Source organism: Mercenaria mercenaria, chromosome 17, assembly GCF_021730395.1.
Source record: "Mercenaria mercenaria strain notata chromosome 17, MADL_Memer_1, whole genome shotgun sequence".
Classification (NCBI taxonomy): Eukaryota; Metazoa; Mollusca; class Bivalvia; order Venerida; family Veneridae; genus Mercenaria; species Mercenaria mercenaria.
This window is the reverse complement of record NC_069377.1, coordinates 46523078-46545984: the sequence shown is the minus strand read 5'-3', so window position 1 is coordinate 46545984 and position 22907 is coordinate 46523078. Positions and strand designations below refer to the sequence as shown.

Here is a 22907-nt window from a genome sequence, read left to right as displayed (position 1 = left end):
GTAATATCAGGTCTGTCCTAATCAATGAAAAAACCCTGTTACAATATAGTTGTTTTAAATGTTGGCTTCTTACTTGATATATAATAGTTTTAATATTGTTTTATCATTTTGTCAGAGCACATGTTTTGTAATTATAACAGGAATATTAACACCCAAGTAGATTTATCATTGTGTTATTGTCTCATTACAGAGCAATACTGGCAGATGTGTTCATTTAGTGAGTCTCAGGCGTTGAAGCTTGCAATATCCTGCCCAGAGGAGTATGTTAATCATAATAAAACATTTCTGTCTCGTATATATCCCAACGGAATGCGGGTGGACTCGAGTAACTATAATCCGCAGGATTTGTGGAACTGTGGATGCCAATTGGGTAAGGAAGATAGATAGATAAGTGATACTAATACAGTTAAGTGTGAATAGATGTGAGAGTAATTTCACGAAGAAAAGCAATAGTGAGAACATTTATCAGTATGGCTTGTTTATGAAAACTTTCCACCAGATTATGAAAACTGAAAAGCAGTCTCACATCTCAAGTCTGAAAGCCATTCTCACAAGTCCAGTAAAAATAGCAGTCTCACATCTCCAGTATAAAACCAGTCATCTTGAGTGTGCATACCAGACTGGCATCTCCTGTATGGAAACTTGTCTGATGTCTCCAGTGTGAAAACCAGTCTCCAATCTCAAGCAGCACAATATTAAAGCCTCCAAACTGTGTTGTTTAATCTCATAGCCAGGAAGAAAATGAAAAATAAACATTTTAGAGGTACAAAAGTAACATGTGACCTCAGTATTACATATTGTCTGTTAGAAGATATTTTTATCACCTTTTTGTACACCGGAAGGGAGGTATTATGTTATATCCCTGGTGTCTGTCCGTCCGTTAGCAATTTTCGTGTCTGCTCTGTAACTCTTGAACCCCTTGAAGTATTTCAAAGAAACTTGACACAAATGTTCACCACACCGAGATGACGTTTTGGATGTCTCACTTCAAGGTCAAGGTCACAGGGGTCAAAGGTCATATCAGTTTGTTTCGTGTCCGCGCTGTAACTCTTAAACTGTTGAAGGCTTTCAATGAAACTTAGCACAAATGTTCACCACACTGAGATGACGTGCAGTGCGCATGTTTTGGATAACTTGCTTCACGGTCAGGGTCACACCTAGGGGTCAAAGGTCATATATGACTTAGCTTTGTGTATATTGCTCTGCATTGCAGTGCTCTTGTTTTTATTTGGCAGATCCCTTTTTTGTTCACTTACAGTAAAAAAATTTTGAATTACTTCCCTTTTATGTTACTATAAATAGCTTATTTTGAAACTTTTTTTATTATTGGCCATGGGGAAAAGTCGAGGCCACTTTTCTGTGGTACAACATGGATGGTACCTCCAATTTTTAGGTGTATTTTGACATACCTGTACCTGGTAAGGATATTTTGTGGACTTTGGAATTGCTTCCCTTTGTTGTTCCTGTCCTTTGGGCTTCAACAGTCAAGTTCTTTAAATTTTGCTCCCATCCTGTGATATAACCCTGCGGGTGTATATTGTCCCGCTTGGTGCCACTCTTGCTGAATAATGCAGAGAAATCATCACTTTGTTACCCATAAAGGTTGAAGAAACTTTGCTGCTGTTCAACATTTTCAAAAAAGCAATAGTGGTTGAGATTTCATACATTCTGTATTAAATCACTCTAAGTGAAAATAAGATTATATCTGTACTTCGAATTGTTCAAGTAGCCAGTAGCTCCAGCACACATACAGATAATCTACAAAGTTGCAAAATGCTCTTATGTTAGGGATGCCAGTCACTTAGTTACTTGTATTCAGATGATTGTGTAACCAATTTTCTGTTAATTGACCACTGGTCTTACTGGAAGTGAGAGGGTAGAATGCATAATTTCAGTGCTAATACCAGTCTAATTTTATTTTTTCAGTGGCCTTAAACTACCAGACTCCGGGTTTGATGATGGATCTCTATAATGGATGGTTCAGTAAGAATGGTGGGTGTGGCTATGTGTTAAAGCCTGCCATTATGAGAGAAGAGATTGCATATTTCAGCGCTAATACTAAAGAAGTCATTCCAGGAGTGTCACCACAGATTCTGCATATAAAGGTATAACAATAAGTTCAGTATTCCCTTAGACTATACCCTATGAACTGGTCTATCGTTCAGTTTGGGCAGTACCATTTATTATTCAAAGGGTTGTACGCTGAAAATTCACTGACTGAATAGCAAACAATGCAGACCAAGGTCAGCCAGCACGTTTGTGTAGGCTGATTTTTGTCTGCACTGGTTGCAAAGGCAGAATCACTTGCTGCCAGCAGGCCATAGGTTAAATGTATACATTTCACCTTATTTAGTGCACACATAGTTGCAACTTTGCTCGCATTGATGTTATTTTCTTGAATACCATTGAAAGACTTTTATTACAACTTAAAGTCATAAATTCTTGCCTTAAGAGGGAAAAGCACTGATTAACAAAAAGCTTACATGTTGCAAAAACGTCAAATTTAAACTGAACTGCAAGCATTTGAAAGGAAAGTAATTTTGTGCTTTTAGTTTGATAAGGAAAGGTGATAAAAAACTATTTTCTAAAAGAAGGATTTTCAGATATTAGATTTATTATTTCAAAAAAATATTTGGACTGCTTTTAGGTAAAATGCCACTTGTTAATTAAGTTCTGCCTTTTTTATTAACTGGAAGTGATGGCATAAAATGAGCCTAACCATGAGAAAACTAATATAGTGCATCAGGATCCATGCTGTTCACTTTCAAAGCCTATTGCAATTAGAGAAACGATTAGCGAACAGCATGGATCCTGACCAGACTGCGCAGATACACAGGCTGGTCTGGATCCATGCTTGTCGCAAATGCACTGTGTTGGTTTTCTCATGGCGCAGTTCAAATCTGGAAAAGTTGGAATAATGCCTGGTAGTCTTTATCGTAGCATACATGTTGCAAGGAACCTATTATATTCCATGTATTAAGAATTGTCTTTCTTACGTTTAAGTTTGGCAATAGATAGGTTTGATATCATTTAATTTGACAAAACAGCAATGTAAGGATTTGATTTGATATTTGGTGAATTGCAAAAAATTAAGCATACAGATCTACACACTTGATTTGACCACATGATTGAAAATCATAAAAGCTAGAGCAATGAAAGTTTTATTAATGCTTTTATGTATAAAAATACTCTAATCCTACCATTGCACACAAAAGTGCAGAAGTAACTAAGGTATTGTAGGTCAGTTTCCACATGGGTTGAAGACCTTTCATATGCAATATTATGTAAAGTAGTATGTTATAAAGAATAGACCAAACATTTATTCTGATAGTACATATCAGTTAACATTTCCATTCCAATGAAGCATTATGGAGAAGCAAACACTTTTTCAAAAGCAATCTCGCATTTTATGTGCGAAAAACTCATCAAAACAGTGATTTTCACATAGAAGTCTATTGTGAAAATTGACTTGAGGACCAGTGTTGTGAAATTAGTCAGACATGCACATTCCTGGCTTTCTGCAGGAATACAATTATGCTTTGAAAAAATATGATATAATACCATACCACATTATGGAACAATATTTGTTTTAGATGTGCAAAATTACCTTAAGAAAACAGATGTCAGTAATTTTCTGAATGAAGAAACTGCAAAAAAATCCGATTGGTTACACAGTTATGAAGTTGTTATTTTTAAGAGACTCTTGAGAAAAATGTGTATTTCAAGGGTAATTTCTCGATAGGAGACAAAAAGTAGGTCATGTTGCACAACTGATGCCAGTTGGAAAATAAATAGTGGTGTCTGACCTAAAGCACTGAATAAATTGTTTTAATGCAACTGTAATTGGAAAGATATAATCATAGAAATTTAGGCTGAATGTGATTTGAGCCACGCCATGAGAAAACCAACATAGTGGGTTTGCGACCAGCATGGATCCAGACCAGCCTGTGCATCCGCGCAGTCTTTTCTCATGGCACGGCTCATTTATTTTTTAAGAAGGTCTGTTTGTTAGGCTCATAAATTTCAAAATGAAGACTTTGTTACAAAATATGTGAATCAGACATTAGGACAGACAAAATGATGATCTTACTCATCAACATTGAAGCTTCTAGTTAATCTTGATTATCGAAATATTTTGTATGTAAGGCTCCCATTTTCTTGCCTTCTATTGTTCTCATTTGTTCACTCTGTTTTTGTAGTGAGTTTCTTTCCTCCAAGTTCCTTAAAGAAGAGATCTTATTATTTTATTCCTGTAATAAAGGCCTTGAATCGTCAGACAGTTGCGGCAATGAATTGCATTAAGACATGCTATTTCCTCAAGTGGGGTGTAATTAAATTTAGAAAACGTGAAATTTCATACAAGATCATAAATTGCTTGTAAAAAAAACTTTTGCTACTCAACCACTGTAAACAGAAAAGAGTTTGCTTTAGAGAGATTTTCAATTTAGAGATTTAGAGGAGTTTTCAGTTTAAAGGGATTTTGTCTTTAAAAAAACCCAGTTTGAAAGAAATATGCAGAAAATAAAGAAAACAATGCATGTCTTTCTCCTGTAAATCACATGATAGAATGTTGTTTTATATCATTTATTTCATTCATTAAGCATTCATCTTGAATGTGTTTGTCTAAAAAATTGTCATATAATCTCATGAACAACATGTTCATGAATGTTTGAATATGACAAATGATACAATATATGTATGTATACATAATACATGTGTTAGAACCATACAGTCTACACAGTAGAAATGTCACTTGTTAAGTAATGCTTATTACACAAAAACAACGTTGTTAGTGGTTGTTTGGCCTGAAAGGCAGAAAAAGGTATACCCTTATCATGCAGGACACGATTGATTCTGCTTTTGTGACAAGTGTAGACTGTGATCAGCCTGCACATTTGTGTAGTCTGATCAAGATCTGCACTGTTTGCCATTCAGTCAGTATCTTTTTGGTAAGCATCCCTTTTAACATTTAATGTTAACGGCACTGTCCGAATTGAAAGATGGACAAGTTCATTATAGAAATTTAGCAGGGTATGGGTTAAAGAAATATCTCAGATTTGTTTGCTTATGCATTTCATACATGTTTAATTATATTTTTCATAATATGCCTTTGGAGAAAATAACAAATTGCTTTTAGAGAACAAATGAATATCAAGTCTGAAAAACTGGTTTCTGGAGCTGAGGGATTCTCAGAGTTTGGAAGAAGTTTTAATTGAAAAAAGAAAAATGAAAATTGGGAAAAAGAAAATGATTTGGTTTAGAGGAATTTCAGAGTTTTGAGGGATCTGATTGGAGCAGTTTACTGCACCTGAAGTCAAAATCAGATGCCGAAATGTGTAGAGAGACTGTCTGCTTTCAGAAAAATATTTAGCAGACTTATATCACTGCATTTAGTAAGTTTTTGCACGTATTTACATATTAATAGGTTTACAAATATCATGTTTTCATTTCTTTTTTTTTTCTTGTACACAGATTATAAGTGGTCAATATTTTCCAAAGCCAAAAGGTTCAGGGGCAAGAGGGGATGTAACAGATCCGTATGTTACCATAGAGATATTTGGTATTCCAGCAGACTGTGCAGAGGAGAGATCTAAAACTGTACCTCATAATGGTGAGTATAAAGCGTAAGTTTGGAAACCAGTCTCAGGTCTTCAACATATGAGCCACGCCATGAGAAAATCAACATAGTGGCTTTGCCACTAGCATGGATCCAGACCAGCCTGCGCATCCATGCAGTCTGGTCAGGATCCATGCTGTTCGCTTTCAAAGCCTGTTACAATTAGAGAAACAGTAGGCAAACAGGCTGGTCTGGATCCATGCTGGTCACAAAGCCACTATGTTGGTTTTCTCATGGCGCGGCTCAATTATTATGATGATAATTTCTTTGAACAATTTTAAAATTGAGCAATGGCATTATTTCAATATAAGACTGGTCGCCAAATTCAGTTTTATGATATTGAAGCCTCAGGTGTGGTTTTTTTTTCTAGCGAAGCTAAAATTAGCAAACTTATTAGAATTACTAGTAGGCAGAATGTTGAACAACACAAGTACAGCTAACCTCACATAATTCCTGATGATGTTTATCTAGTCTCTAGTTCATTATGCTTAAATAAACAAGATAATTAGAGAAAATTAAGTGGAACACGATGTCTTTCCAACACTAATTGATGAGATAGAATCGATCACAAGAGAATTTTTTCCACTACATCAAAGTACCTTGTCTGTTAGCATAGCATAAGCAAAACAGCAGAAAATTCTATTTCAGAAGAATTCTGACTCAAACTTTCTACTTCAAAGATGAAGGAATGCCTAACCATTAGTTGGTTTTATATGAAACATAATTAGCCCATTCATTTCACTGAAAGACTTTTTACAAAAAGACCAATATTGAACAAAAAATATCACAGTTTGAAAGTTAAGAAAAATGGTTCAACCATTGAGGCAGTCATTTTAGTATTTATGACATTATTTACACACTACTGAATTATTTCCGCCCGCTTAGCTCAGTAGGTAGAGCGTTGGTCTACGGATTGCGGGGTCGCGAGTTCGATCCTTGGGCGGGGCGTATGTTCTCCGTGACTATTTGATAAACGACATTGTGTCTGAAATCATTAGTCCTCCACCTCTGATTCATGTTGGGAAGTTGGCAGTTACTTGCGGAGAACAGGTTTGTACTGGTACAGAATCAAGGAACACTGGTTAGGTTAACTGCCCGCCGTTACATGACTGAAATACTGTTGAAAAACGGCGTTAAACCCAAAACAAACAAAAAAATTGAATTATTTATTCTGCAGATACCCTTCTTAAATAGATTACTATTCATTCTAGATTGAAAAGATAGAAAAAAATATTTTTACAGAATAAGAGAATATATATTTCAAATGAATGAACTCTGCCATTTTGTTCTTCGTTCCTATGGAAAATGGCTGCCATTTTTAAAAAGCCATAAACACATTTAATAACTTTTTTTCTTTTGACATACTTTACATGGCTGCTAGACATACCAGGAACCATTTTAAATGTCTGTAACTTACATTTTCTTAAGAACAATGTCAGTGCTGAATAAAAATCATAGGAAACTTGGGGTCGTGTTAGTCTGTTTGACACACAAAAATATTCCAGGTCGAACAAACAAAGTTCAGAACCAGGTAAAAAAATGAGACCCAAAATTGTAGTGGTAGTGTATGACCAAAGTTTCCAATTTTAAATTGTAATTATTTTGTGATGGAAATGCTACCAAAGTGCAAAGCAAAGATCTGTCATGTGATTTCAGCAGAAAGATGTCATTAAGGAAAACATTCTAAATGAACTGACTGAATGGGCAGTTATATGACTACCATTTTTGTGCCATTTCCCTATTAGGTGTCTTCAAACCTAAAATATTGAAATGCTCAATACTGTCTTTGGTTTTGAAAATTCTTTAATGCCATTAACATTTTAAGAAAACCCAGTAGACAGGATGAACAATAGAACAATTGTCGCCTTTTCCTTTAAATTGTTGCATCTAAAGCAAAAAAACTGAAATGAAGTCCTGACAAACATTACTGTTTGCATAATTTGAGCCGCACCATGAGAAAACCAACATAGTGCATTTGCGACCAGCATGGATTCAGACCAGCCTGAGCATCTGCGCAGTCTGGTCAGGATCCATGCTGTTCACTTACGGTTTCTCTGATCGCAATAGGCTTTGAAAGCGAACAGCACGGATCCTGACCAGACTGTGCGGATGCGCAGGCTGGTCTGGATCATGCTGGTTGCAAATGCACTATGTTGGTTTTCTCTTGGTGTGGCTCATTTTCTGTTTTACTGTTTATTTGGTAATTTAACAACTCAAGCAAGTTGTCTTTGAGTATTAGGTACCTTCATCAGTGCTAAAGTCAAACATGATAGTGGTACTACCAAAAAGTAGTTTTACCTGCTGCACTGACTCTGTTTGCATTATCAAAGTCATATTTAATCTAACAGACATATTTAACAAATTTTATGTCATGAAGCTTTAATGTTTTCAGGGTTGGCATTTATTTGTTGTACATTGTATTTATTATATGGAAGGTGATTATTCAGCCTTTGCATGCTAAAAGTAAACTTGTAGGCTAAAAATAACTATAAGAGAAATTGATGGTTTGACTACAAGCACAGAATTGTGTGTTTACAGTGATGAAAATACTGTACAGTACAGAGAATAGGCATGCAAGGGAAACTTCTGTACTCATCTCTTGAACTAGATAATGGATTCAATACTGAGGGTTGAACTCAAAACAGTTTTATCTTCTTTATTGTATACAAGAAACAGAAGTTTTGCATTCAACTATCAAGATATATCAGCAACGCATATGGTTGGAAAAACTGACTTCATGAAGTGGATAATTATTTAAAATAAATTTTATATTGTTTCTAACTGTAGAAGACTCTGGAACTGTACCTTGTGATTTTAGCCTTTCAAAAAGCTTCTCAAGCGAGTCTGCAATAAATTTATTGCTAGAAATACTTGAAAAAGACCTTGTAATTTCGCCAGTATTTAAGCTGACACATTAAATACCATTTTACACCATATGACTGTAACAAAAACGATTTCACCACCCCATCAGGTCTCTGAAAGCTTTGATTCATGAAATGTATTCCATGTTTTATGTGTTAGAATGTTACAAGAAGATGCAGTAATGTCTCGAATTGTCAGTTTATGTTTCCGTTTGATGTTATTTCTGTAAGCAAGCACTTAGCCTGGGTACATCAGTAATTATATAGTATTAGTGGAAGTTTTGCTGAATACAGAATTAAGCTGTCACATTTTTCTCTTGCTTTAAACAATTTTTCTTAGTAATAGCAACATCCAAAAGAGCTATGTGATTTAAGAATAATGTTATAGTTGACACACAGGTTAAGGGTATGGCCTCACAAATGTGCCAGTTGCAGTGACTTATACCCTAATAAACACACCTACAAAAATAAAAATGCATAATGCATTTAATTTTCTCAGTTCAGTTCAATAGAAAATCAATATTTTTAAAAAAAAAGATATAATTCAGGAATGCCTGTAGTAAGTTTCACTTGTTGCAGAGGAATTTTGCAGTAAATAAAGTAAATGTCTGTGAGCCAGAAAACCAGATTAACTATGAATTATTTGCTCAGTATAAGAATCATCAAAGTGTAAAGAATATTTTCATACATAGAGAATTTTTGTGCCTCCCTAAATTTGAGGTAGGGGATGCATTTAGATTTACCCTTGTCCATAAGGCCAGAGTTTTTTTATTTTTCGTTTTACGGGAGCGCCGGTCCTAAATATTGCAAAAGTGGAATAAAATTAAAATTCATTTTCCCGAGTTTTATTTTATTTTTTCCGCCGGTCGGCTGTTTACAGCCCCAAAGAAAATAAAATTAGTGTATTCACCTGGACGTAATTTCACAGGAAGGAAGTTTAACGCGTGCAAAATATCGTGTTTTGCCGCACATTTATCGGCATTAACAGGGTGTAAAATTCCTATTGCCTGCTCGCATTGGCGAGTTAAGTCTGAGTAGGACGAGTGGACCTCGCTGTGTACTCGGACGATCGGCCGAGTGGTTTTTTTACGTCCTTACTTTACCAAAATTCAGAAATTACATCTACAAAATGTCAACAAACTTTGAGATGGTTCAGTCGCTACCCGGATTGACTGGAATTTACCCGCGAATCGTAAAGATATCAAAACGTCATGCCGGTAATTTTCCATTCCACAAGCACGTGTGACCTTAGTATCTTAACATCTAATTTACATCGACACGTACACAAAAACCGTGCGTAGTGCATTCATTATTTAATATTTTCGCTTCAAGTTTTCAACACCCCTTGAGAAATAATACTTTCTGATTTCTATAATGATTTTAATAAGATATCGACAGAATGTAGGCAAAATTCTATAAAAAACGGTCGAATTTTCATATAATCATTTGTAAAAATTCAAACAGCGCGATCTTAGTTACTTATTTCTTTCTAAAAGTAAATAAATGATGAATACTATGGGCTTAAAATTCAGACTTTTGACCAGAAAGTACAAAAAACAGAATAAAAAAATCTTAAATAATGAAAAAGCGGCTGCGATTACAATACATGGAGTAAGACGATTTTTGGCAAACAGATTTCTGTTAGTGCGGCAGAATAGGTTACGTGACCTCGTGAACGTAAGTAGAAATGCGATTTTAAAATAAAGCAATGTGATGTCACTGCGGGTTTTAATAAGTTTTAAATGAATCTTTGTACATGTATTTTAACCAACATTTAAAGTTTTTCCTTGTCAAACAATAATGTAAATTCCTCGAGGGCAGATAGGTCACAGGTAGGATATCACTATAGTAACTATCGTTTGAGACATTTACCTTTATACGGGATATAGCACATTCGCTTTTGATAACAATTAAAGAAGAATTTCTTATGATTTCTTTTTCTAAAGCAATTTTAAGAACCGATGTGGTACGATCAGACAATGATACATGCACATGGCGCGAAAACATGACGTAATGCCATGACAATCTCGAGCAAAAATACCGCTTTGATCTCCGCTTCAGATGTCAAGATACTGACACACTTCTTTTAGCTCTTAGAGGGGTGTAAATTGATCATGAAAACAAGGTCAACATTACTTAGTTTATCACTGAATAATTACCGATATCTTTAACGTTTTTTTCTCTCTCTTTCTACACGGGTGGATGGACGATGACTGTGTCCAAAATTTTTAGACACTTTTCAAAATATATATTTTTCGGAAATAATACTATTGTACATAATACTCATTTCATAAAAGTGACAATATTAAAAGTATTAAATTGTCTAAAGATTGTCTTACTCACATTTTGTTTTCAATAGATTCAACTTACAAGTTTGCCATAGAAAGGCAATACAATATCAAGGTGCTTTGACTAAATTTTATTCAAAACATTAATAGTTGTTTGCAGACAAATTTAAGTTCAACTACAATTGCATAGAAAGCAATACAATATCAATCTTTGAATTAAATTTATTAAAACCTTAATATTTTAAACAAATAAATGTTGTAACAGCAGATTTTTTTTTTACATTTTTATTTCATGGTGACCCCTCACACTTTAACAGGCTTGGACTGTCTGCATAAGCAGTGGTAGTGTTTTCAAATCTGACAGTGGTCCATTTCTTGTAACTTCAATAGAATTCATAAGTGTATAAAGAATAATAAAGAATACTTTTTATTGGAGACAATATTTTGACAAAAAGTGATGCAACTTCAGTACTTGAACTTAGTGTAGTATAAAAAGGTGCAAATTACAGAAGCAACTTCAGTACTTGAACTAAGTGTATTATTAAAAAGGTGCAAATGAGTTAAATGAGGTAAATTTTCAGATTACTTTTAGCTAGATTATCTTTCGTTTTTCATCACTGAAAAAAAAATCTTGCCCTCTGCACTGTGACTTTTTTTCAAAGTTATTAATACTTTATTTTGCTGATAAAATCCAGTATATTATGAGCTGCATAAACTGTAAAGTTAGCTCGTTAAAGATGATATTGGTGAAAGATACAATAAGTAAATATTATGTATAAAAAGCAGAGGTTACACAGCAGAAGATGCAAGCAAACCAAACCACCAAAACTACTATACTACTAAGCCACTTTATACCAGACGTGTTTAGTCTCTACTTGCTGTCACTGAAATTTACTGTGGCTGTTGTAACAGATAAAATAATTTTTGTCTTCCACTTAAATTAAGTAAAACAAGCTTTCTGTATTTTAAAGACTTGCCAGTGTGAGTTACAGTGCCTGAAGCAGTTTATTCACAAGTATGCATGAAACTTTTATTCAATGTTCATCCTGTATAAATGGCTTTTATAGTCTTAAAACATAACAATACATCACAATATTAAATACTGGACACAAACACAAGTAAACAAAACTTGAAACGAAAGTTCATCAAAATAAAAAAATCTTAAAAAATTCTATTTTATTTTTATTTTTTTCCGAGATGCTGACTTTCAAGCTTATTATTTTTATTTTTATTCCCTCCTCCCCCTGCTCATTTTTCAAAAATCTCCCGTAAAACGAAAGATAAAAAAACTCTGGCCTAATTATGTCTGTACATCTGGATGTCCATCTACCCGAATTTGTGTCCATGCATATCTCAAAAAACATTTGACCAAGAGTCATCAAACTTCACGATATTGTTGTTCGGCATACACTTAGTAACCCCAGTAACCATGCAACTGTTGAATATGTGTAATTTATCTTAGCCAGATCAGAGTAATGGGCCTTGACTTATTCAAAACTATTAATAAAAGGCCTAAAACATTTGTGTTGCATGTATAATTAGTATTTGACCTGGACGCTTGAAAAATAAGACAATTGTTATACATGTATAGCACAGAACTTGTGTGCCTGGGGTTTTGTTTGTGATTTCACTCGACCTGACTAGAAATATGGCTCTTGACTTATTCAAAAATTAGCTTAAAGGGCCTTACAGTTTGTGTCAAGTATGTCACAAAGAATTTTAACCTAGAGTATGAATATTATTCACTGTGTGAAGTTTTACACCAGTCCTGGATTTACAGATTTATGCCCCATTTGCCCTTCTTACACCCCCACCCCCTTTAAAATAAATCTGTTTCACTTTTTTTTAACATGTGTTTCTTAGAAATGTTTTACAGTATTTATCAACGCTCCCCCCTTCCCCTGACAACCCAAGGTGGTATGAATGTTTTACTTAGTCTTGCATGGTCAACAACACAAACAAGTAAAGTATGACTGCACAGTAACAGGAATCATACACATCTAACTTTTGTATAGCCTTCATTCCAATCTAATAATAATTGCATAATTGAGCCACACCACAAGAAAACCAACAAAGTGGGTTTGCGACCAGCATGGATCCAGACCAGTCTGCGCATCCACGAAGTCTGGTCAGGATCCATGCTGTTCGCTAACAGTTTCTCCAATTCCAATAGGCTTTAAAAGCGAACAGCATGCGCAGGCTGGGCAGGCTGGTCTGGATCCATGCTGGTCACAAACCCACTATGTTGGTTTTCTCTTGGTGCGGCTCATATAGTATTTAGCAAAGCTCTCAAAGGGTGGTTGTCATTAATATTGTAATTGGTATTGTGTTTTTTTGAGTTTATTGCCTCTTCATCATAATTGTTCAGATATACCAGTGCCAGAGTATAGGTTCTATTAGCAACACCTGTAAAGAGCAAATACAATTAAGTCACATATCCCACATTGAGAAATAACAACAAAAATATGGAAGCCAGTTGTGAATACTGGTAAAGATCCATCTATCATTTCAAAAGCAGTCTCAGATGTTTTACTCTGTTGGCAGCACCACTTGGTACAAATGGGAAGGTTGTTTTTCTGTTTTTGAATTAATTTCATAATATAGTAACAGATATTTCATGTGGTCAAATTCTCTGGAAATTTGAAAAAAATGTCTAATACTTGCGGTTAATGTCAATGTCTACATGTGTGTGATAACTCTTGAAAGGATGGTTGGATTGAGTTCATTAATTTTGTTACACCTGTATAATTATGATTGTATGAGTTATAGCCCCTTTTTCAACTTAAAATTCAGCAAAATGTCGATGACAATTAAATATATCTTGGAAGGATGAATAAATTAAAGTTCAATTTTTAGTTACAATCCACTTTTGACAGGATTACGTACCTTTTCTTACTTAAAATTTTGTAAAATGTTGATAACCATTTAATAACTTTTGAAAGGATGAATTCATTGAATTGAGGAATTGGGTTAGGTACCTATGATATGATTGATGATACAGGTCAAATTTAAATTTGGGTACAATCCACCAATATTTGGCATAGTATATATGGCCCCTTTCTTATAAAATTTGGTTGTCCATTCAGTTACTTTTGCAATGATAAATTGATTGAATTCAGTTGCCCCTTTAAACCTTTTGCATAGTCATAGACATTTTACAGCTATAAAACAGATAAGAAGGCAGTGTTGCCAGGGTATTTCATTTAGGCTGCCAAAAGTCCAACTGTAATTTACAGTTCTAGTTAAATTAAGACGTTATCATATTAAAACCTGAGTTTTTGTAAGGACTGGTCTTAATTAAGAAAAAAAAACTTTAATTACAGATAATTAATCCTACATGAATAATTGCTGTTTTCAACATCTTGAGTTACACAAATATTTTTTCTGTCTCCCACAACAAAGTTTGCTGTTTTAAACTTCTGTCTTTATTTGTCCACTATATCAGTAGGTTACCAACCATAGTGTTTGCAAGATGTTGCATTGGTTGGCAGTACAGGGGAGATGTATTAATATTCTCCTACAGTTACTGAAAGAGTTTTATGATGAAGTACTTTTTAAAAAATATAAAAACAAACATACTATGTGAGATAATAAACAATCATTTTTAGTACTTTTTTTTTTTTCTGTCAGTGCTGAAGACAATGCGTGTATTATTGCCTACAATGCGTGTATTATTGCCTAAGTGTAAAGTGCAGCATGATAAGAATTACAACAAATGCTCAAATAATAACCATTAAACCTGTTAGAACATAATAAACAGTGTTTGCACGAAGCACTTTTTGCATATTTAATGTTACCAGTACTGACAGCCGATGTATTTGCAAGGAGTGTAGTCGCCATTCAGGGAATGCTGAAGATGTTCTTTTTTTTCCAGTCAATTCTCAAGTTACATAACCTTTTCTTCATTTCTTTAAGACATGCCTGGTTTGTTTCAAAAGCAAAAATAAGAGTGGTTTTTTTTAGGAAGAAATTTTGTACTTTTAAGACTATATTTTACTGTGCTTTTTTTTATTATTTAAAAAAAAATTGCTATTATATACATGTATAAATTTTGCAATTTGTACATTCATCAACTTACATGTGATACAGTGCAACCTGAACGTAAAGCGTAGTGTTACACTGAAGGTGTGGGGTGTTAGACCCCCTCTATGTTCTGTTTAGGTATACATTTTGCAGGACCTTAAAATAAAGATTCAAGTGAGTTTGAAAAAATTGTCATCTGCCCTCACTCGCACACTGCTTTTCATGCACCTTTGATATAACTTGTAGGGTTAGGCTACAGATGATGCAGTCATCCATTAAGTGTTTTATTTACAAAAATGCTGACTTGAAGACAGCAGAGATGGGAAGTTTAAGACCTATGTCAGTTTACAATTCTGCCAGGGCCATGCACTTTGGCAACCTGCCCATTCTTTCCCAAAATCTTTGTAAAGTCATTGCTGGGAGAACAAAACAGCACTTTTCATTTGCATGTACACTGGGACCCCTTTATAACGCTGTTGTCAGGGTCCAAGGTTTGAGACTCGCGGATCTAGCGGGGTTAAAATTATAACGCGGGTTGGCCATATATGCCGATTGCGCAATACCCCACCCACCCGTAATGCGTAAGACGTATTTTGAACGCTGCTTTCTTTTAAATAACAAATTCTAAGCGTATAAACGGGACATTGATTTTCCTTATATGCTACCGGAAAATACATTTAAAAAATTATAACGTTGTGTCATCTTCCCATTTCGTCGTAATTCTAAAAGAAAGTTGAAATTCTGAATCCCGGAAGTAAACATATAACGCTGTGTGAGAAGTGCGGTCGTGTAAATTACAATAGCACGGGGTTTTTAAACACGTGGAAAATAAATAAAAATGTAGTTACGAAGGAGAAAAAACGCGAACAGTTTTACAAAATGGATAAAATAAGATAGAAAATAGTAAAATAATCTGGGATCCGGACATTTGCCCCCCAGGACATTTGCCCCCCAATGAAAAAGTGGACTGCTGGACATTTGCCCCCCAGTTGAAATGGTAGATAGGACATTTGCCCCCCAGTGCATATTTCTGAAACGGACATTTGCCCCCCAATATTTTTGTCCCCCAGTGATTTTTTAGGAACTTGGTACAAGATATTCATCATATTTTAGTCGACAATGTCTTTGTTTTACACAATTTGGTAGTAGATAATAGCCAAATAAACAAGTTTGAGTGTTAAAAACATTGCACTAATTAAGAAATTATAACACTGTTATGAGCACTTTTATTACTCAATAATATGCTATTATTTACCTTAACACCTGAAAGTAATTAACATATTTATCAAATTATTATCAATAAAACAGGTTTCTTTTTACTGAAAATTGCCGTTTAGAGTAATTTTGATAAGAAAACAACAAAAAACACTGTAATATATACTGGCATACAGGACAAATATATTGGGGGGGCAAATGTCCATTCCAAAAATAAGCAATGGGGGGCAAATGTCCTATCTGCCATTTCAACTGGGGGGCAAATGTCCAGCAGTTCATTTTTTCATTGGGGGGCAAATGTCCTGGGGGGCAAATGTCCTACAACCAAATAATCTAGATCTACGATAATAAAAAAAAAAATGAGAATGGGATGATTACGAAAAATGGCTGCATTTTATTACAAAACTGGACATGTTGTTTGCCTGTTTTATTCACTCAAATTTTCATGTCGTCTGCTCAGAGAAGTATAAAATACATTGTTATAGCTCTTTGGTCTGTTTAATTGATGCAAACTCAAACGACTTGATAGTTGACCAATGTTACACGCTTGTTATCAATGCAAACAATCTAATTTTGACACAGTGTTGATTGCCTAATTATGCATGTATTCAAAATTTAACAAAGGCGTTACCCAAACAAGTAAGCTAGCAGATTGATTTTTTGTCATAGTTGTCATGGCAAAGGTGTTAAAGTACACAGGTACCTGCAGTTTTAACACTGGTTATGGTCAAATTAAGTAACATCATCAGACTCGGGCTTTTTTTTGTTTTTTTTTTTAAATTTCTTTTTTTGTTTTTTTTTGAAAATTTGGGCGCCAAGACGGTACCGCGTTATACCGCGTTATAAAGGGTTTCGAGTGTACTCTGTTAAGATTTAAATCAAGATAGGTTAGTAGTCTTTAAAGTCATGTGGTCTCTGGTTGCAAAATTAAAGGTTTTAGTGCATGTTTAACTGGATAGAGAACATAGAGAATACAAAATATTTTTTTACTTTGCAGGTTATAACCCGATATTTGATGAGAGTTTTGAATTCCAAATAAATCTACCAGAGTTAGCACTGGTGCGGTTTTCTGTGCTAGATGATGACTATATAGGAGACGAGTTCATTGGGCAATATACTATACCATTTGAATGCATGCAGACTGGTGAGTTATGTACTATAGAAAGCTAGGGTAATATCTCTGTAACAGTTTAAGTTTTGCATATTTGTAAGTGTGATGGCCGTTTGTGAATATTTAATTAACAGCATTTCTCCAAAGGACAGGTACCTGGGTAGAACCACTAACCTTGCGTAACAGATATTTCTACACCACAAGTCAGGTTTCAAACATTCATCAGTGAGGGGCAGGTGATTCAAGGTCAGCGACCTTTACCACTCAGCTAGGAAGGCCAACTCCTAAAATGTAAACAAGCTTGAGGTGTGAATTCATCTGAATTGAAAAGTATTTTTATGCTGCCCTTGGAAGAAGAGGGGTATATTGGTTGGTTGACCTTATTATTTCTAATCAATTGAGGAAGTTTTAGCCTACAGCTGCCAATTTACACTTCTTCATTTCCATGATTATAAACCATTAAATGGTGGTTGTCTTCATTACATGACAGTATTTCGGATATGTTTATGAATTCTCACATTAGAGGAAGCTGTCCAGCTGATTTGGAGAAGATTGGTAGTTCTACCCAAGTGCCCATCCTTGCCAGAAAAAAATGCCATCAGGGGCACCTATAGTTTTCGTCTACTATCAAAAATGGAAAACTGTCATATGATAGAAATTGTTTTAAATGAAACAATATTGATGTGATTCTGGCTGTCTGTCATTAATGGTTTGAGTTTTAATTGTGTACTAATGAACAATTTTCCAGGCTACCGGCATGTGAGGCTTTTGTCCAACACGGGTGATGCTATAGAGAACTGTTGTCTGTTTGTTCATGTTGCAATCACCAATAAACGTGGAGGAGGGGTAAGATCTCTCTCTTTCTGTTTACATGACAATTTAAATATAGGGTTAGGTTTTTCTTACAGAAGCTGTTTTGTAAGAATATGAATATGTTAGAATATTAAACAAATGATGAACTTGATGTTTGACTTACATGTATTCCTGTCTGCCATTTAGACATGTTCCATCAGATGTAGAGTAAGTACAATTACTGGTATGAACTTCACTCAGTGACTGTTTTCTGGGCTTCAAACTAACTATTGTGCATTGTAAAACCACTTTCAACAAGAAGAAAACAAATATCAAGGTTCTTTCATCATGGTAAAAGAAACATTTAGAATGACTCTGTTTAACATACTGTATCTATGGTGATGGGAATCAGTCAAAACTTCAAGGTTAATTAGGGGCTGAGTACTTGTTGGTGGCTGAGGGGTGGAGGTTGGAGTGTAGATGTTCAGTTCAGTTTTTAGCTCACCTGTCACAAAGTGACAAGGTAAGCTTTTGTGATCGCGCAGCGTCCGTCGTCCGTGCGTAAACTTTTGCTTGTGACCACTCTAGGGTCACATTTTTCATGGGGTCTTTATGAAAATTAGTCAGAATGTTCACCTTGATGTTATCTAGGTCAAGTTCGAAACTGGGTCACGTGCGGTCAAAAACTAGGTCAGTAGGTCTAAAAATAGAAAAACCTTGTGACCTCTCTAGAGGCCATTTATTCAAAAGATCTTCATGAAAATTGGTCAGAATGTTCACCTTGATGATATCTAGGTCAAGTTCGAAAGTGGGTCAGGTGCCATCAAAAACTAGGTCAGTAGGTCAAATAATAGAAAAACCTTGTGACCACTCTAGAGGACACATTTTTCATGGGGTCTTTATGAAAATTGGTCAGAATGTTCACCTTGATGATATCTAGGTCAGTTTCGAAACTGGGTCATGTGCGGTCAAAAACTAGGTCAGTCGATCTAAAAATAGAAAAACCTTGTGACCTCTCTAGAGGCCATATATTTCATAAGATCTTCATGAAAATTAGTCAGAATGTTCACCTTGATGGTATCTAGGTCAGGTTCAAAACTGGGTCACGTGCCGTCAAAAACTAGGTCAGTAGGTCAAATAATAGAAAAACCTTGTGACCTCTCTAAAGGCCATATTTTTCATGGGATCTGTATGAAAGTTGGTCAGAATGTTTATCTTGATGATATCTAGGTCAGATTCGAAACTGGGACATGTGCGGTCAAAAACTAGGTCTGTAGATCTAAAAATAGAAAAACCTAGTGACCTCTCTAGAGGCCATACTTATGAATGGATCTTCATAAAAATTGGTCAGAATGTTCATCTTGATGATATCTAGGTCGAATTCGAAAGTGGGTCACGTGCCCTCAAAAAGTAGGTCAGTAGGTCAAATAATAAAAAAACCTTGTGACCTCTCTAGAGGCCATATTTTTCATGGGATCTGTATGAAAGTTGGTCTGAATGTTTATCTTGATGATATATAGGTCAGATTTGAAACTGGGTCAACTGTGATCAAAAACTAGGTCAGTAGGTCTTAAAATAGAAAAACCTTGTGACCTCTCTAGAGGCCATACCCTTGAATGGATCTTCATGAAAATTGGTCAGAATGTTCACCTTGATGATATCTAGGTCAGGTTTGAAACTGGGTCACGTGCCATCAAAAACTAGGTCAGTAGGTCAAATAAGAAAGAAACCTTGTGACCTCTCTAGAGGCCATACTTTTCATGGGATCTGTATGAAAGTTGGTCTGAATGTTCATCGTGATGATATCTAGGTCAAGTTTGAAACTGGGTCACGTGCCATCAAAAACTAGGTCAGTAGGTCTAAAATTAGAAAAATCTTTTGACCTCTCTAGAGGCCATATTTTTCTATGGATCTTCATGAAATTTGGTCTGAATGTTCACCTTGATGATATCTAGGTCAGTTTTGAAACTGGGTCACGTGTAGTCAAAAACTAGGCCAGTAGGTATAAAAATAGAAAAACCTTGTGACCTCTCTAGAGGCCATATTTTTCATGAGATCTTCATGAAAATTAGTGAGAATGTTCACCCTGATGATATCTAGGTCAAGTTCAAAACAGGGTCATGTAACTTCGAAAACTAGGTCAATAGGTCAAATAATAGAAAAACCTTGTGACCTCTATAGGCCATATTTTCCAATGGATCTTCATGAAAATTGGTCAGAATTTTTATCTTGATGATATCTAGGTCAAGTTCAAAACTGGGTCACAGCTCAAAAACTAGGTCACTATGTCAAATAATAGAAAAAACGACGTCATACTCAAAACTGGGTCATGTGGGAACAGGTGAGCGATTCAGGACCATCATGGTCCTCTTGTCTTTTAACCTTTAGCCTGCTGGCAGCAAATGATTTTGCCTTTGCGATCAGTGCAGACCAAGATCAGCCTGCACATCCATGCAGACTGATCATGGTCTGCACTGTTCGCTGTTCAGTCAGTAAATTTTCAGTGAACATCCCTTCAAAATGTTAAATGGTATGGTCCAGACTGAATGATGGACGAGTCCATTTTAGAAATTTAGCAGGCTAAAGGTTAAGTACATGTATGAAATAAAGTCTTCTGTCAGAAACTTCTTTATTACAGGCTTAACAATAGTCTGTGACAATAACATAGCACTAATTGTAGAGCTGCAATGTACAAAATTTAGAGCTAAATTTTAAGATTTTTAGGGCTCAGTAAGTACAATGATCCTGTGGTCGTCCTAGATTTGATAATCAGGAACTGTGTATAAACACAAACTGTAATGCACTAATTCATGCTACTTACATAATATCTTATTGTCATGATTGTGTTAAGTGTAACTCTCTGAGAATGGTTTAAACAATTTACTTTTTCAGTTTTGTTAGATTGCAATAGATGATCTCAAAATGATGCTTTTATTCATGTGCGTGCCACTTTGTATTTTGAGTAAATAGGCATTGAAGCTTAAACCTGAAGTTAGAGTTGCTAGTTTGTAAAGGTTACCAAATACAGTACAATGTTTTCCTCCGCTTTTACAGAAAGGTCACAAGCGCGGTATGTCAGTCAAGAAGACAAAGAGAAAAAGAGATTATACCAGCATGAAAGCAATAGGTGTGAAAAGTATTGATGAAACTTTCAAGGTAAGTTGATGTTAGTTCTATGGGGAAAATAGAACCACAAAGTAAATGTTTAGAACCACAAAGTAAATGTTAAACAAGTAAATTTTCGATCTTGAAGACTCTAAAACTTTAATAATATTACAGTTATTTATGAAATGATCAAATATATGTTTATAAAGTTGTTATGTACCCATGGTTATGTATAAATATGTATATAATTTCAAGAAATACTCAAAATCAGTTTTCAAAAATTGAAATAATTTTGAAAAAATTGAGTGTCATTAAAGTTGTTTTGGCTGAAGACAATCCCAATCATACAATGACCTCTAATTGTGAAAATTCCAGATTTAGTATTTGTTAGGGGATGTATGCTAGTTTTGGGCATAACAACTTATAACTAAAGTTTTTTTTTATGCTCCAGAAGGGAGACATATAATAATTATACTGTCTGTTCGTTCGTCTGTCAGAAAAGCTTCATATCTTTTAAACTATTCAGTGGGTTTCAAAGAAATTTGCAATTCTAAGGTTTCCATTGAAACTTTGTAGAACAATGAAAATGATGAGAAGGTATATTTAACAGTTCTGTACCTGTAAGGTCAAGGGATCAGGCTAGGGCACTATCCCTGTGCAAGATATGCCATTTCGGCAAGATGTAATTCACAAACACATCTCTTAGTGTTTCTTTTTATAATTCATAGTAGTTTCTCTCAAAGCATAAACATTTATTGTGCCACATAATTAAAAAAACAGCATAAAATGCACATTTTATGATAATTTGAAGAATAGTGAAGGCTATTGTACCTGCCCTGGCCTTGACATTGGTATTGCCTTCAGGTTAAACTTTATGGCAACCTTCACAATTTCACTATATCTTCTTAAATAATTTTCTGTTATGGTCAAACTTCACATAAGGATTGATCTTGGCAAAGGGTTTAGAGTCTGGTGTCCCAAAGGTCACTGAGGTCACATATATTGTAGCAGTGTTGTTTATAGTTTTATGGCATGCTTCCTCACAGCACCATATCTTCTTTACTGCTGCCTCTATTATCATAAAACCTCACATAAGGATTGGTCTTGGAAAGTGGCAGACATTTTTCATTTAGTGAAAAGATCAAGGTCGCTGGGGTGAGATATTGTAGTAGTAGTGGTTAAAGTTTTATGGGAAGCTTGTAAGTTTCACTATTTCTTCTGCCTCTATAATCATCAGACCTCAAAAGGGTTCATCCTAGTAAAGGGCCAATATCTTTCAGTTTAGTCAGGCACCTCAAAGGTCAAGGTCACTGAGGTGAGATTTTGTAATAATGCTGGTTTAAATTTTATGGCTCAATTCTCAATGTCACTTATATCATACGTTTCTTATTTACAGTATCCCTTGTACCCCCATTTTTAACCACTGCCCCCACTTTTTTTACACCCACCCCTCACCACCCATTATGACCTATAATCCCCCACAAGAACCATAACTCTTCTATTGCATCTTGTCAGCATTATGGCCCTTTCAACTTAGAAAATTGCTATATAATTGTTACTTTTTAGCTTTGATTCCTTTTTCTTAAACTATAGTTTTGATACTTTAAACATGTTTTTGTTACCAATAGGTGAGTGAGAAGGCCAAGAACCAGAACTTTTCTTGCATATTGCCTTACTTCAAGCACTTACAGAGGTGTATTTGCATCTCGCAGCAGGAGCTCTTTGTTTTTTGAGTAGTTGAGTGCACTGTTCTTCGGAAAGCTCTTGTTATTGAGAAAGTGAACTCTGTTAGGTCAATATATACACTTTATAAAATTAGATTGGAATTTTACAGAAAAATTTAAGTAATGCAGCTTACATTTCTATCCTTACATAATGGTTTTGTAGAATAATCT

General features: G+C 35.0%; 1 protein-coding gene across 1 annotated transcript in view; it reads left to right on the top strand.

Annotated features, from left to right (window-relative positions):
* The window catches only part of LOC123536068 (inactive phospholipase C-like protein 2), a 217652-nt gene that overhangs the window by 157554 nt on the left and 37191 nt on the right, over positions 1-22907 (top strand). The window contains exons 15-20 of the mRNA XM_045318863.2: positions 191-370; positions 1927-2105; positions 5473-5611; positions 17002-17148; positions 17864-17961; positions 20962-21063. Coding sequence (XP_045174798.2) covers positions 191-370; positions 1927-2105; positions 5473-5611; positions 17002-17148; positions 17864-17961; positions 20962-21063 — 845 coding nt within the window. The remainder of the gene's footprint in view (positions 1-190; positions 371-1926; positions 2106-5472; positions 5612-17001; positions 17149-17863; positions 17962-20961; positions 21064-22907) is intronic.